Here is a 14,229-nt window from a genome sequence, read left to right on the forward strand (position 1 = left end):
TGATTTGCAAACAAATTTTAGGCCTTGTACTAGTTGGTCAGCTAGGGCTACCTTGTTCGGTGAAGCCTGACATGCTTGTAACCCATTGAGCAGCATCTTTGCCCATTCCGTGAGTGTCTGAGACACCAGGGCCCCAACTATGGTTGGGCGTACCGCCAAACCCACTACTGTGTACAGGTTGCCGGTGATCGCCTCAGCCTTCTTGTCCGCAGGGTCTTTGAAGGCGGGAGCCCCCTCCACCGGTATGGGGGTTAGCTTGTTTAATCTGGACACAGGAGGGTCCACTATCGGGGGCGAGGTCTATTTAAAAAAAAAACTCTCTTCAAGAGGGTAACGCACTGCTAGATTTTTAGGGACTGAAAACACCTGCTGTGGTTTATCCCACTTCTTGTATAAAAGTTTGTCTAAATAAGACACACAAGAAAACACCTTAGCAGTGCGGGTCGCCTTACGGAACCCAAAGGGGACCGGCGCGTCTGCTGCTTCTGCAGACCCCTCTATTTTTTGAGTATCTCGCACTGCAGTGATAAGGTCACTTACTAGAGCCCTATCGTGTGCTGACCTGGGTCCGAAGTCGTCCTCACTGTCTGGGCGATCATGGTCCGCATCCTCAGATACCTCAAAGCCAGGGTCATGAGTGCTAGCTGGACCCGGCTCCACATCTGAGTTGTCCCCAGAAGATGGCGGGGGTGCTTTCTAGCCCCCGTTCTCCCACGTGCTGCTTCCACCTTGGCCACGAAGGCATCTAGGATTGCTGACATAGCGTCCACCGATACATCGGGTGCAGGGGCATCAATTGCCAGCTCAGGTGTCTCAGGGGAAAAAGTGTCTGCTTCTGACACCATGATGTCCACACACCTGACTCAGGGACTCCCAAACAAGCAACCCACCACTCCTGGCTGCAGCAGAGACGAGGGGTTTCCCGCCCAGAGGACTCACCCCCCAAGGAACCGTAGTAGATGGTTTAACTAGCAGAGCTGATTCCTGCAGAGTGTGTCTGTCGATCTGTGCTCTCCAAAGCTGGGATAGAAGGCTATTTGTGGGGCTGCTATTTTTGGCAATCTTTCAGACTGCTCAGTCAGCAGCGTGTATCTGTTCATCTGCCGTTTTTAAATGGTCTGATCCATGGTAAAATGGCCGCCGATCTAACACTAGAGGCCAACAGGGCGTGGCCGCCAGCCTAGATGGATCTACAGAAAAATGGCGGCCAGAGGCCTACCCAGCGCGGCTACAGGAACGATTGTTCAGGGCGCCGCCGTATCTGGGAGCCTGGAGAAAAAATGCGGAGGCCGCCGAGCAGCCGTTTTAGCAGAAAACCACAGTGCAGCAGAGTAATGCAGCAGTCAGTACACATCAGCAGGAATCACCAGGAAAATGGCCGCCGAGCGTCGCTAGAGGCCACTACAGATGCGGCTACAAGAACATGGCCGCCAGTGCAAGAAATACAGCATGGACACACCAAACATGGCCTCCGACAGCATGGAGCAGGACACACAGGTAAGCAGAATCTCTTATGCAGCTTTATACATTGATTTAGTAACTTATGGTTCCCCAACTGAAGCTCCCCTGAGGAACCCCTGCCCAGCAGCTAGCTCAGAGAGTCTAAAGAAGGAGGGGAGGGAGGGGAGAAGGGGGATAAGGCCCTTTACTGACCTCTCCAGGGATGCCCAGGTCGGTCTTCCTGCCGAAGCAGGGGATTACTACTTACCCTTCCTGAGGGTTGTGCTGGAAGCATCCTAGACAGACCATCTCCCGCATGGTAACGGAGGTGACTGTCGGCCCGGCTGCTGCGACTCGGCCCTATAGATCGGTCATATGCGTGCCCTGGAGCGTCTAGCTCACTGGCCACCCGTAGAGCGACGGGCATGTCGTGGACGCAGGGCCGCCATCAGGAATTATGGGGCCCCTTACGCAGCTTCAGGTATGGGCCCCCTGGAGCAGAGAACCGGGGGGGGGTGCTGCCGCCTGAAATTAAGAAGGGTGGCTGCCACGAATTGAGAAGCGGGGGGGGGGGCCTTTACAAAAAAAAGAAGAAATAAACAAAAATATATATGTAAAAAAGGGGGGTAACCATCCGGGGCCCTGGGGACCTCTGGGTTCTTTAATAAAAAAATAAAAATAAAATAAAAATATATAAAAAAATATTTTTGTTTTATAAAAAAAAAAAAGGGGGTTGCCATCTGGGGCCCTCCGGACCTCTAAAAAAGAAAAAGAAATTGGCCCTTTAATAAAAAAATAAAATAAAAATATTAAAAAATGTTTTTCTTTTTAAAAAAAAAAAAAAAAAAAAGGGGGGGGGTTGCCATCTGGGCCCCTGGGGACCTCCGGGCCCCTTACAGGTGTACTGCCTGTAACCCCCTGATGGCGGCCCTGCGTGGACGACCCAGTGCGTAACAATGGTCGGCATATGCTCAATGGCCGAAACTGGGGGGACTTTAAGGATCTGGGATTCAGCCTGTGTCTCAGTCGGCAGTTGATCGAAGATCACAGGAAAAAAATAAAAGCAAAACAAAATCCAACACTGAATTTGAGATAAAGCCTCCAGGCCTATGGGCCCGAAGGGAGCCATGTCTTCTCCTTAACTAGGCAGAAAAAAAACCGATCTACGAGATGCAAAGAGAGGGGTCATACCCAGAGGGCCCACCCCCTGGGCGGGGTTGTAGGGTGTGTATGATGTGTTTGAACATTTACTATAAGTTTCTGCCTAGTCACTCCTAAAGGAAGGCTAATACCCACTTTGTCAAGATTAAAAGGGTCACTAAAGGATCTTTTTTTTTTTTTAGCTAAATAGCTTCCTTTACCTTACTGCAGTCCTGGTTTCATGTCCTCATTGTTTGTTTTTGCTCTGATGTTGCTGTAATACTTCTCTGTTCTGGACACTTCCTGGTTGTCTGTTTCCTGATGACCACAGTACTGGGAGATTCTAGTTTCATTTTCCAAACCATCACTGCTCTATGGCTCTGTCTAGCACAGAGGCAGGATAACATGCAAAAAGGAAACTAGATGCAAAAAGGAATCTAGGAGGTACATTATATGATTGATTTTTATCTATTTTCAATCAATTTGAAAACGAATTAGTTAACTATTAAGTCTCCATACCCTGTAAACAGTCATTTCAGCAAAAAAAAATGTTTTCCTTTACAACTCCTTTAAGGCTGAGTCCGTTCATGAACGAAAGAGAAACACTATTTGCCTGGTTGTTTTAATACTTTCTGAATCATTGACCGAACAGAGGCCTGCAGAAAGTCAAGATAGATTACCTGATCAGCAAAAATATTCTGCATCCCTGACTTTGGAGTCTTTGCAGCCTTAGTAACAATGTAACAGTGGGGGAGATTTACTAAAACCGGTGCACCTATGCATGGTAATCAGCCTCTAGATTTGAGCCCTCATTCACATCGAACGTAGGTTTGAAAATTTCAAACCCACATTTCAGTGCGCATTTGGGAGGGTTTTAAAGACATCTGTGCGGGTTCATGCACAGATGTCTATTGAAATCGCCCCCGAAGTTGCCAAAATTAGTGCAGGAATTACCTATAGAAATTGGTGTGGCGCTGCAAAGTTTGCGTCACAACGACTGGGACAGTTTCCAGCAATAGGCTGCAATTTGACCTGTCAAATAATGACGATGTTAACAGGGCTTTATTGTCAAAGCTAGTTTGAACAGGCTGACTTTAAAAACTGATTGGTTACTATGCACAGCGGCACCAGATTCTGTGTACACCAGTTTTAGTAAATCTCCCTCAGTCAGACAACTAGCACTTTCAGGAAGTTCAGCATACATATTTTCTCATAACAGGCTCCCTTTAACCACTTAAGACCCGGACCATTATGCAGGTTGAGGACCTTGCCCTTTTTGCGATTCCACACTGCGCAGCTTTAACTGACAATTGCGAGGTCGTGCGACGTGGCTCCCTAACAAAATTGGCGTCCTTTTTTTTCCACAAATAGAGCTTTCTTTTGGTGGTATTTGATCACCTCTGCGGTTTTTATTTTTTGCGCTATAAACAAAAATAGAGTGACAATTTTGAAAAAAATTCAATATTTTTTGCTATAATAAATATCCCCAAAAAATATATAAAACAACATTTTTTTTCCTCAGTTTAGGCCGATACGTATTCTACTTATTTTTGGTAAAAAAAAAATCGCAATAAGCATTTATTGATTGGTTCGCGCCAAATTTATAGCGTTTACAAAATAGGGGATAGTTTTATGGCATTTTTATAAAAGAAAGTTTTTACTAGTAATGGCGGCGATCAGCAATTTTTTTCATTATGGCGGACACATGGGACACTTTTGACACATTTTTGGGACCATTGTCATTTTCACAGCGAAAAATGCTATAAAAATGCACCGATTAGTGTGAAAATGACAATGGCAGTGAAGGGGTTAACCACTAGGGGGCGCTAAGGGGTTAAGTGTGCCCTAAGGGAGTGATTCTGACTGTAGGGGGGCGTAGCTGTTGGTGTGACATCACTGATCGTCGTTCCCTATACCAGGGAACAGACGATCAGTGACACTGCCACACATTTGAACGGGGAAGTTGTTTTTACACACACCTCTCCCCTATCATCAGCTCCTGTGACCGATCGCGGGACACTGGCGGCGATCGGGTCCGCGGGCGTGGTTACTGAGCTTCGGACTCTTAAAGGCGGCGTACAGGTACGTGCCCGTGCCCAGCCGTGCCATTCTGCCAACGTATATGTGCAGGAGGCAGTCCTTAAGTCAGGGCTCGAAAAATCCCGGTCGCTAGGTCGCCATGGCGACTAGAAATAGCGTCCTGGCGACTTGGCTTGGAAGGTGGGCAAGTCCCCAGCTCTTCCTTGTGTGAGCTGGCGTCATCTGGTGGTGGCCGTTGGTATTACAAGTTAAGCATTACAAGTTAAACAGCAATTCTAATGCCATTTTTCACAATTTTCACTGCCATCTTCTTCCCTCTAATTAGAACCCCCAAACATTATATATATTTTTTATCCTAACACCCTAGAGAATAAAATAGCGATCGTTGCAATACTTTCTGTCACGCAGTATTTGCGCAGCGGTCTTACAAGCGCACTTTTTTTTATAAAAAATAAGACAACAGTAAAGTTATCCCCATTTTTTTTTTATATTATGAAAGATAATGTTACGCCGAGTTAATTCATACCCAACATGTCACGCTTCAAAATTGCGTCCGCTCGTGGAATGCCGACAAACTTTTACCCTTTAAAATCTTCATAGGCGACGTTTAAAAAAAATCTACAGGTTGCATGTTTTGAGTTACAGAGGAGGTCTAGGGCTAGAATTATTGCTCTCGCTCCACCAATCGCGGCGATCCCTCACATGTGTGGTTTGAACACCGTTTACATATGCGGGCGCTGCTCACGTATGTGTTCGCTTCTGCGCGCAAGCTCGTCGGGACGGGGTGCTTTTTCTGGCTCCTAACTTTTTTAGCTGGCTCCTAGAGTCCAAGCAAATTTGTCAAACCCTGTCTTAAGTGGTTAAGACAAGTCTGCACAAAAAAAGCACAATACCCCAGAAGAACACACTCACCAGATTCATTAGTTTCAGACCCTCAAGCAATTTGCAGTTCTTGTTTTTCAGCCTGTGTGCCTCATCAATTATAACACATCTCCATTCAATAGCATTGAGTTCTGGGCAGCCCCCCAGGATCATCTCAAACGTAGTGATAATGGCATTGAACTTGTATGTCCCTCGGATAACACGACCCTGGAAAGTAATTCAAGTCTTCATTATTATTCATCACTTTCTTCCTATCAACTTTATCAATCAAAACAAAATTCAAATCTATGAAAATTGAAGGGTTTGTTCACAGCAACCAATCTTTGCTTTAAAGAGTGAGTCACTGGCTTTTCAGATATCTCAGGAACCCCAGTAATGATACAAGCTGTGGAATGTGAGCAGACCTTTAAAATCAGAGATATGATCTGTCCATCAAAGAACCCAAATGATGTGGGAAGCATGTAGGCAATTTAACCGGCCAGCACATAGTAAACTTCCAAAAAAAATTTAAGTGTGCTTGCCCTCTGGACCTGATTGGTTGATGTGGGTATACCCCCTATTTCCTCTAGTATGTTGGCATCAGTAGAGTATTGCTAAAGTGATCACTAACTGCTGAGTAAGACATACTTGGGAGTCCCGGAAATACATTTCATATTGCTGAATCATCTGCCGGCTTATCATGCTTCCATGATACACAACTACGTTGAGGTCTGTCCACGTGCGAAATTCTCGTTCCCAGTTAGTGATGGTGGAGAGTGGAGCGATGATAAGGAAAGGGCAACGGATGCCAGTCAGGAAGATCTCATGCAGGAATGTTATGCTTTGGATAGTTTTACCCAAACCCATCTCATCTGCTAGAATGCAGTTCCGTCTGTAGGAAAGAAAAAAAAAACCACAACAAATTATAGAAATTTTTAATATGGGATTCTTCTTCTTAAAGGGTTACTATAGGAAAAAAATGTTTCTTTAAAATAACAAACATGTTATACTTACCTCCACTGTGCAGTTCGTTTTGCACAGAGTGGCCCCGATCCATGTCTTCTGGGGTCCCTCTGCGGCTGTCTCCCCGCAAGAACTCACCACAGTCATGCGAGAGAGCTCGCACGCATGGTGGTAAATCCTTGCAGGCGTGATACAGCGAACGGCCATAGCCGCTCACTGTATCACTCGGCCCCGCCCCTCGGCGCGCCACGTCACTGGATGTGATTGACAGCAGCGCCAGCCAATGGCTGCACTGCTCTCAATCCATCCGCTCTAGCCAATCAGTGGCCAGGCTGAGCAGCGAAAAGGATCTCAGGACCGAGCGCGGGACTTTCGAGGGGTCAGGGAAGTAAAACGGGGGCTCGGGGGGCGGCATCATCAGATGTTTTTTGACCTTAAAGCGGAGTTCCGGCCACAATTTCACTTTTTAAATATAAATACCCCTGTAATACACAAGCTTAATGTATTCTAGTAAAGTTAGTCTGTAAACTAAGGTCAGTTTTGTTAGGTTGTTACAGCATTTAGACACTTTATAAAATAGAAATTGACTGGGGCCATCTTAAGTGTGGGCATCATGAAGCCAGACTGTATGACTTCCTGGATTTCAGCCTTGCAGATCTCGCACATGCTCAGTGCTGCACAAGCAGTGTCAGATCAGGTTTCAGCACCTGTGCTGTCCAAGTCACATGGTTCTTTGAGACTGGGGAGTGCACAGACTACTGGAAAGTTACACCCACTACATTCTCAGGAGTCTGTGCGGTGTAGGTTAGGAAGCATTAAACACCTAGGTGCAGGAAGTGGGAAGATTAACTATTCTGCCTAGCAACAACACTTTGAAGGAATCTAAAAAAAAAAAAAAAATTCGTAAAGGACTAATGACATTTTTTTAAAACTACTGATGTAATGTTATATTTATGGGTGGAACTCCACTTTAATGCATAGATTGCATTAAGGTGAAAAAAAAACATTTTCTTTACAACTCCTTTAAGCTTAAAGGCCAAGTTCACCTTTTGCGAAAAAATAATAAATGCACATATTACTTCAGAACAAAATTGAACATTATTTTTCCACGGAAAGCAATGCACCCATAATCGAGAGATCATAGGTGCAATGTCAGGCTCCCACAGACTCTCAGAGCCGCCTGTCCATACCTCCCGTACAGGCAGACAGTTATTAAAGAGCAGGAAGAGCAATGAACTACGAAAGTGCTTACCAGTGCCCTTACAGTTTATTGAAAACTACAAGCTATCTGCCACATTGGCAGACAGTATTTATAGTCCACTCGTTCACAGATCATTGTGAATGAAGAAAATATTACGGTATTTTAATTGCGACAGCGGGTGTGGGGAGAAGATCCCTGCTGTCACAGGGGGAGGATTGGGGAACTGTTGGAGCATGTTACACCCTAAATATGGGTGTAACGTGTAGCATTCTCCCAAAGATGAGCTTATCCTTTAAATTCACACCAAATTGTTCTCTGCTGTGTTGAGGTTGCAATTAACTTGGCACTCTTGTTTCTGGTGGCAAAATCTTGCAGAAAATTGTATTTCTTTCTACTGTGATCTGTGTGATACTCTACTCGATGCCCTAACATTTATAAAAGAAGAAATTTGTTACAAAAAATGTCAGTCGGGGGCTTAAATCAAAAAATAATGATACTTACTAAAATAAACTATCTGCATAAGTAAAAGCATAGATCTGAATGTTTATGAACTGTCTAGCATGCTTGTTTAAAGTCACACCAACCAACAGACTTTAAATTTTGGCACATACTGCAATCCCAAGCAATTCGGGGGAAAAAAATGACAGGTATACTTAAGGCTGCATTCACACCTGAGCATATAATTTTCAGGCAGAAAGTCGACAGAATGCTCAGATGTGAACAGGGACCATTTAAATGAATGGGATTTTGCTTGTTGGGCATCTTTGAACTTTTGAGATGAGCATTTTACGAGCTGAAAACGCTTAGGTGAGAATGCAGCCTTAGGCCAGGTTCACACTAGTGCTAACAAACGCTCCGACATTGGGAGCTCATGTCGCATGACGTGTGAAAAACAATGTTTCCCTATGGGAGCAGTCTTAACTGGCCTGACACATGTCAGTCCGACTTTAAGGCCCCTTTCAGACGAACGGCAGTTTTACCCGCAGCTAAAAGCATGTTTATGTTTTGCTGGAATTCAAGTCTCCAGGCACAGCGATCAGCTGCATTTGTACAGTGCTTTTAGCTGCGGTTGCGTTTAGCCGCGGCACGATATTGAACGGGGATCCGACTTGGATCCCTGCCAATACCAAGCACTGTGTCTAGTATGAATCTTGAGGGGGAACTCCACGCCAAATTTCAACTAAAAACCGGCATGGGTCCCCCCTACAGGAGCATACCAGGCCCTTGGGTCTGCTATGGATTTTAAGGAGACACCCCCTGCGCCCCAAAATCTATACCAGACCCGTATCCGAGCAGTAGCCCGGCAGGTCAGGAAAGGGGTGGGGACGGGCGAGCGCCCACCCCCTCCTTAACCATGCCAGGCCGCATGCCCTCAACATGGGGGGGGTCGCCCTGTGCCCCCCCACCCCAAAGCACCTGTCCCCATGGCCTGGCCGTTGGTTGTCGGGGTCTGCGGGAGGGAAGCTTATCGGAATCCGGGAGCCCCCTTTAATAAGGGGGCCCCCAGATGCTGGCCCCCCACCCTAGGTGAATGAGTATGGGGTACATCGTACCCCTACCCATTCACCTGGCGGAAAAAAAAATGTAAAAAAAAAAAACACGACACAGGGTTATTAAAGTAATTTATTAGTCAGCCCTGGGGGCCCCCCTCTCTTCTTTAGCTCTTTTACAAGGGAGGGCTGCTTCTTCGATGTCTTCTGGGGGAGGAGGGGGGGATGTGCAGGTCTTCACCGCCGTCTGGTTCTCTTCCGCCGGGGGGGGGGGCGCTTTCTTCTTTAGCTTTTTTACAGCGGCCCCCTCCCGGTCTTCTCATTCGATGTCTTCGGCGGGGGGTGCCTGGACTTCTGTCGCCTTCTGCCTTCTTCTTCTCCGATGTTGACACTTCGCTTCCTCCCGCTGCAATGCCGTGTGCGGCGGCTCGCACCGATCTATATAGGCCTCTTATGACGTCACAGTTCCATCATGCTCCGGGCGCACGAAACATCGCAGGTAACTGTAGTGTGTGAATGATGTCATAGGAAAGCAGTGTGCGCTTCTAGCTGCGGTAAAATCCGCAGCTAAAAGCACCATTCTATCCGTCCGTCTGAAAGGGGCCTAAAAATGCTCCCTGCACTACTTTGGTCCGACTTTGATCCTACTTCAGCACATTGAATATCACTGAAGTCAGATCGACGTCTTGTATGATCCGACTTTGGAATGCCACTTGTTCTCTGATGATCTTGAGGGGGGACTCCACAGCTAATTTTAAGTAAAAAAACAGCATGGGTTCCCCCTTCAAGAGCATACCAGGCCTTTCAGTCTGGTATGGATTTTAAGGGGAACCCCCTACGCCGGAAAAACGGTATGGGGGCACCCCCAAAATCCATATCAGACCCTTATACGAGCATGCAGCCCGGCCGGTCAGGAAAGGGGGTGGGGATGAGCGAGCAGCCCCCTCCTCCTGAAGCATACCAGGCCACATGCCCTCAACATGGGGGCATGTTGATGAGGACAAGGGCCTCTTCCCGACAACCCTGGCCCTTGGTTGTCGGAGTCTGTGGGCGGGGGGCTTATCGGAATCTGGGAGCCCCCTTTAATAAGGGGGCCCCAGATCCCGCCCCCCCACCCTATGTGAATAAGTATGGGGTACATCGCACCCCTACCCATTCACCTGGGGGGAAAAAGTGTCAATAAAAAAAACACACTACACAGGTTTTTAAAGTAATTTATTAGGCCGCTCTGGGGGTCTCCCCCGACTTCTCCGCTCTCTCCGGCCTCTTCTCCGCGCTCTCTGGTTCTTCTCCCGCTGCGTCTTCTGCCGGGCTCCTCCGCCATCTTCTGCTCTTTTGCCCGCTCTTTTACTAGGTATTGCCAGGGCCTTCTACGTCGTCTTCTTCCCTCTTCTCTTCTTCCTATGTCGACGCAACGCTCTCTCCCACTGTAATGCCATGTGAGTGACTTATATAGGCATAGGGCGTGGTTACCGGGTGATGTCATCCAGTGACCCCGCCCCTTATGACGTCACAGTCAGATCATACCCCGGGTGGTGATGTCATACATGGCTGGGGGTTACCAGACGACATCACCCGTTAGCACGCCCCATGCCCATATAAATCGTTGCACATCGTTTTCTCGGCGTAGGGAGGTTCCTCTTAAAATCCACACCAGACAGGGCCTGGTATGCTTTTGGAGGGGGAACCCATGCCTTTTTTTTTATTTAAAATGTGGTGTGGAGTTCCCCTCAAGATTCATACCAGACACAGTGCCTGGTATTGTCGGGGATCGAAGTCGGATCCCTGTTCATTGAAGTCGGATGCGTTTCGGACTTCAAAGTCGGATGACTGTCGTGTCGTACCAGTGTGAACCCAGCTTTAATCTAGCCTTATTAGTCTGGATGCAGGTGGATGAACAGCCAATTAGTAATATTCCTATCTTGGCAGCACAGAGTTCAATTTCTAAATGAAAGCTGGCAGCTGCCAATCAGAAGCTGGGGTGGGTGTACAAATATGTCCTGATTAGCCATTACTGCTGGATACACTGTGTGCCAAGACTTATACTTAGGTGACATAGTGTTTTATAACAAAGAGATACTCTGTGCACATATTATGGGGCTCACAGAAACTATATTTTAATTAAAGTTTTAAAGTAGTATTAAACAGAAAACAAACAAACAAAAAAAAACAGAATATTCATATAGCGCAGCATACGAATAATTAGATGATGTGGCTGCATTCGTTTTCTTTTTTTCAAGACTTTATACCTTTATTTTCACTTGTTGATCTGGCCACTAAGTTTTTTATTTTTTTTAACAGATGAAGCTGTCCAGCAAAATTAGCAGTTGGAGGGTAGAGACGAACCATTTACCACTGACAGATGATTACAATGGCCAAGTTTAATTTATTTATGCAAAACCTTTATTCCAAAAAGGAAAAAAAAAAAAAACGTTTGCTGTAACTGCTTAGAAAGTGTTAGCTGGAGCTCAGTTTTAAGTTTGTTAACAAAGCATTTGAACTTTTAAAGTGGGTAAAGGGAAGGGATAAAAGCAGTATTAAACCCAAAAACAAAAATGAACTTTCTTTAACAAAACGAGCAGCAAAGGTGAAAGTTAGAGGGTTGAGACAAGCCATTTAACATTGACAGGGGTGTGTACAATGGTCAGCTTTTATTCATGTTCAAATCTTTATCTAAAAAAAAAAAAAAAAAAAAAAAAAAAAACTATTGCTGTTACAGCAAAAAAAGCATCAGCAGATGTTTGGCTTTAATTTGTTAGTCAAGTCCGTCTAAATCGGCTAGTGCATCTAACACTATCCTCTCCCGAGACTTACAATGCTTCTGTCCAAGGGTGTATTCCTCCTTCCTCCAGAGTGGAGCCACCCTATGACAGGAAGTGTGTTACTGCCTGGATCACTGGGTAATACTAAAGGGCAAAAAGCCTAAAAAATAAAACGAATGCAGCCACCTCAAAGAATTAGTAAGCTGTGATATATAATACATTTTTATTTTTGACTTTACTATCGATTTAATGTAACAAATAGTTGTCATTCACCAGTAACCACTGTTACAATAGAGAATCGGTAATCTGTATTCTTTAAAAAGAAAAATCTTTAGCTTCTAAATATAGCTTATTCCAAGACTTATGCATGTGATATTACAATATATTATAGGGGTGCAGAACTCACCTGTTGTACCAGTTGAAAAGCAACCAGTTAAGTCCTTCCAGTTGGTATTCTCTGAGCTGATTCCCAGTTTTATACTCTCGTGATTGGTTGATCTTCTTCCAGAAATTAGGGGGCGGTCGATCCTTGCAAAAAAAAAAAAAAGGTAAAGTGTGAGTTTTGTTAAGTGAAATTCAAAGACTATTGCACAATAGGTATCATTGATCTGTAAATGTCACAGGCTGGGGTATATTAATGTGCTATGTGTAAAAAAAAAAAGGCAGCAAGAATGACTATCATTGTAACGCCAGCAACTGACAATAAACATACCGCATACAACAATGTAAACAGGTAAAGTCAGGAGTCAGATAAACGCAGCACAAGAATCATGGAAATATTTATGTTCGCTTAATGTGGTTGTAAAGGCAGAATGTTTTTTCTTATCTTAATGCATTCTATGCATTAAGATAAAAAAAAAGATATGCGCTAAACAAAATTGCTTAAAATGTGATATAAATGTCCAACTGTAGAAATCACAAATCCGTGATAATGCAGCTAAAGCCAAACACCTCCACCTCGTGCGTGCATCATCACCATGGGCAATATAGGCTCTTGCCTTTATTATGAAGGGTCAAACAGGCTTAATGTAAATATCTTTGCAGGGGTCATGCGCTGGTGATGTGTCCTCAGACCAAAAAGGGCATTGGCTGGATATAAATTGGCGGAGAGTTTGACATCATAGTGGAACAAATCTGATCCTGGGGTGGATGGAGTCTAGTTTGACTATCCAGCCAATGCCCTTTTTGGGGAGGGGACATCTCCAGTGGATGACACCGGCAAAGATAATTACATCAAGCCTGTTTGACTTGTCATAATAAGAGGGTCCAGGCTCTCTGGCAAGAGCTTAAATCTGTGTCGATCTATCACCGGAAGTGGGAGAAAATACCTGTATTAGACAGGTATCTGCTCCCCCTTGAAAGTTGCCAAATGGGACACCGCATGGGGGGTGTTTGGGGATACCAGAAAAGCAGAAGTTCAATTTTTGTGTGGAACTCCGCTTTAAGGTAAAAAGCCTTCTGTGTGCAGCAGCCCCCCTCAGTCGCCCTAATACTTACCTGAGGTCCCTCTCTGTCCAGTGATGTCCACAAGTGTCTTAGCCATCCAAGATTCTCCCTCCTGAATGGCTGGCACACAGCAGTGGTGCAATTGGCTGTCGCTGCTGTCAAACAAAGTCAACTAGTCAATCAGGGGAGAGAGGGGGTGGGGCTCTGTGTCTGAATGGACACACAAAGCTGTGACTTTGCTCGAGTTGCCCCCGTAGCAAGCTGCTTGCTGTGGGGGCACTAAACAGAAGGGAGGGCCCAAGAAAAGGAGAATCTGGGCTGCTCTGTGCAAATCCACTGCAACAGTGCAGATAAGTATAACATGTTTTTTTATTTTTATAGGGAAAAAAAAAAAACGAGACTTTAAATCACTTTAAGGAAAAATAGAACTCGCCTTGGGAGTCTTTATCTCAGTAACAGATTAGTAATGGAAGGTGCAAGAACCAGTCAGAAAACGACAGCATTCAAATACTTTTATAAAATGCTGCTGTAGATGGTGGGTAGAATGAAGGTATTAGAAGCTGTTTTGTAAAACAAATAAAATATTTATTTCTGTCTTAAAATATGATCTCATGACTGTCACAAGTTTCTCACAATTTAAATGCACCACAGCGCTAAGAACTTCTGTATATATGTCTGAAAATCCTTACCACCTTCCTAGTGTCTGGCCTAACAGCCTGTAGCTGTTCAAACTCTTCTATTTTGGACTGTTCAACGTCTTCCTTCAGTTCCCATGTGCTGTCTTCATATGGAAGGGAACACCACTTTATCAAATAATAAATTACAGGCTGAAAGGGTGAAAAGAGAACAAATTAAAACAATAATAAAACCCTAAGGACTCTTTCAC

At 45.1% G+C, this 14,229-nt stretch overlaps 1 protein-coding gene across 6 annotated transcripts in view; it reads right to left on the reverse strand.

Moving 5' to 3' along the window:
- Positions 1-14,229, reverse strand: part of CHD9 (chromodomain helicase DNA binding protein 9) — a 289,270-nt gene that overhangs the window by 82,472 nt on the left and 192,569 nt on the right. For all 6 annotated transcript variants that reach the window (XM_040328665.1, XM_040328668.1, XM_040328667.1 and 3 more), the window contains 4 exons: positions 14,033-14,170; positions 12,304-12,425; positions 6,130-6,373; positions 5,533-5,709 (listed from right to left, as the gene is read on the reverse strand). In XM_040328665.1, coding sequence (XP_040184599.1) covers positions 5,533-5,709; positions 6,130-6,373; positions 12,304-12,425; positions 14,033-14,170 — 681 coding nt within the window. The remainder of the gene's footprint in view (positions 1-5,532; positions 5,710-6,129; positions 6,374-12,303; positions 12,426-14,032; positions 14,171-14,229) is intronic.

Source organism: Rana temporaria, chromosome 11 (genome assembly GCF_905171775.1).
Source record: "Rana temporaria chromosome 11, aRanTem1.1, whole genome shotgun sequence".
In the NCBI taxonomy this organism is placed as follows: Eukaryota; Metazoa; Chordata; class Amphibia; order Anura; family Ranidae; genus Rana; species Rana temporaria.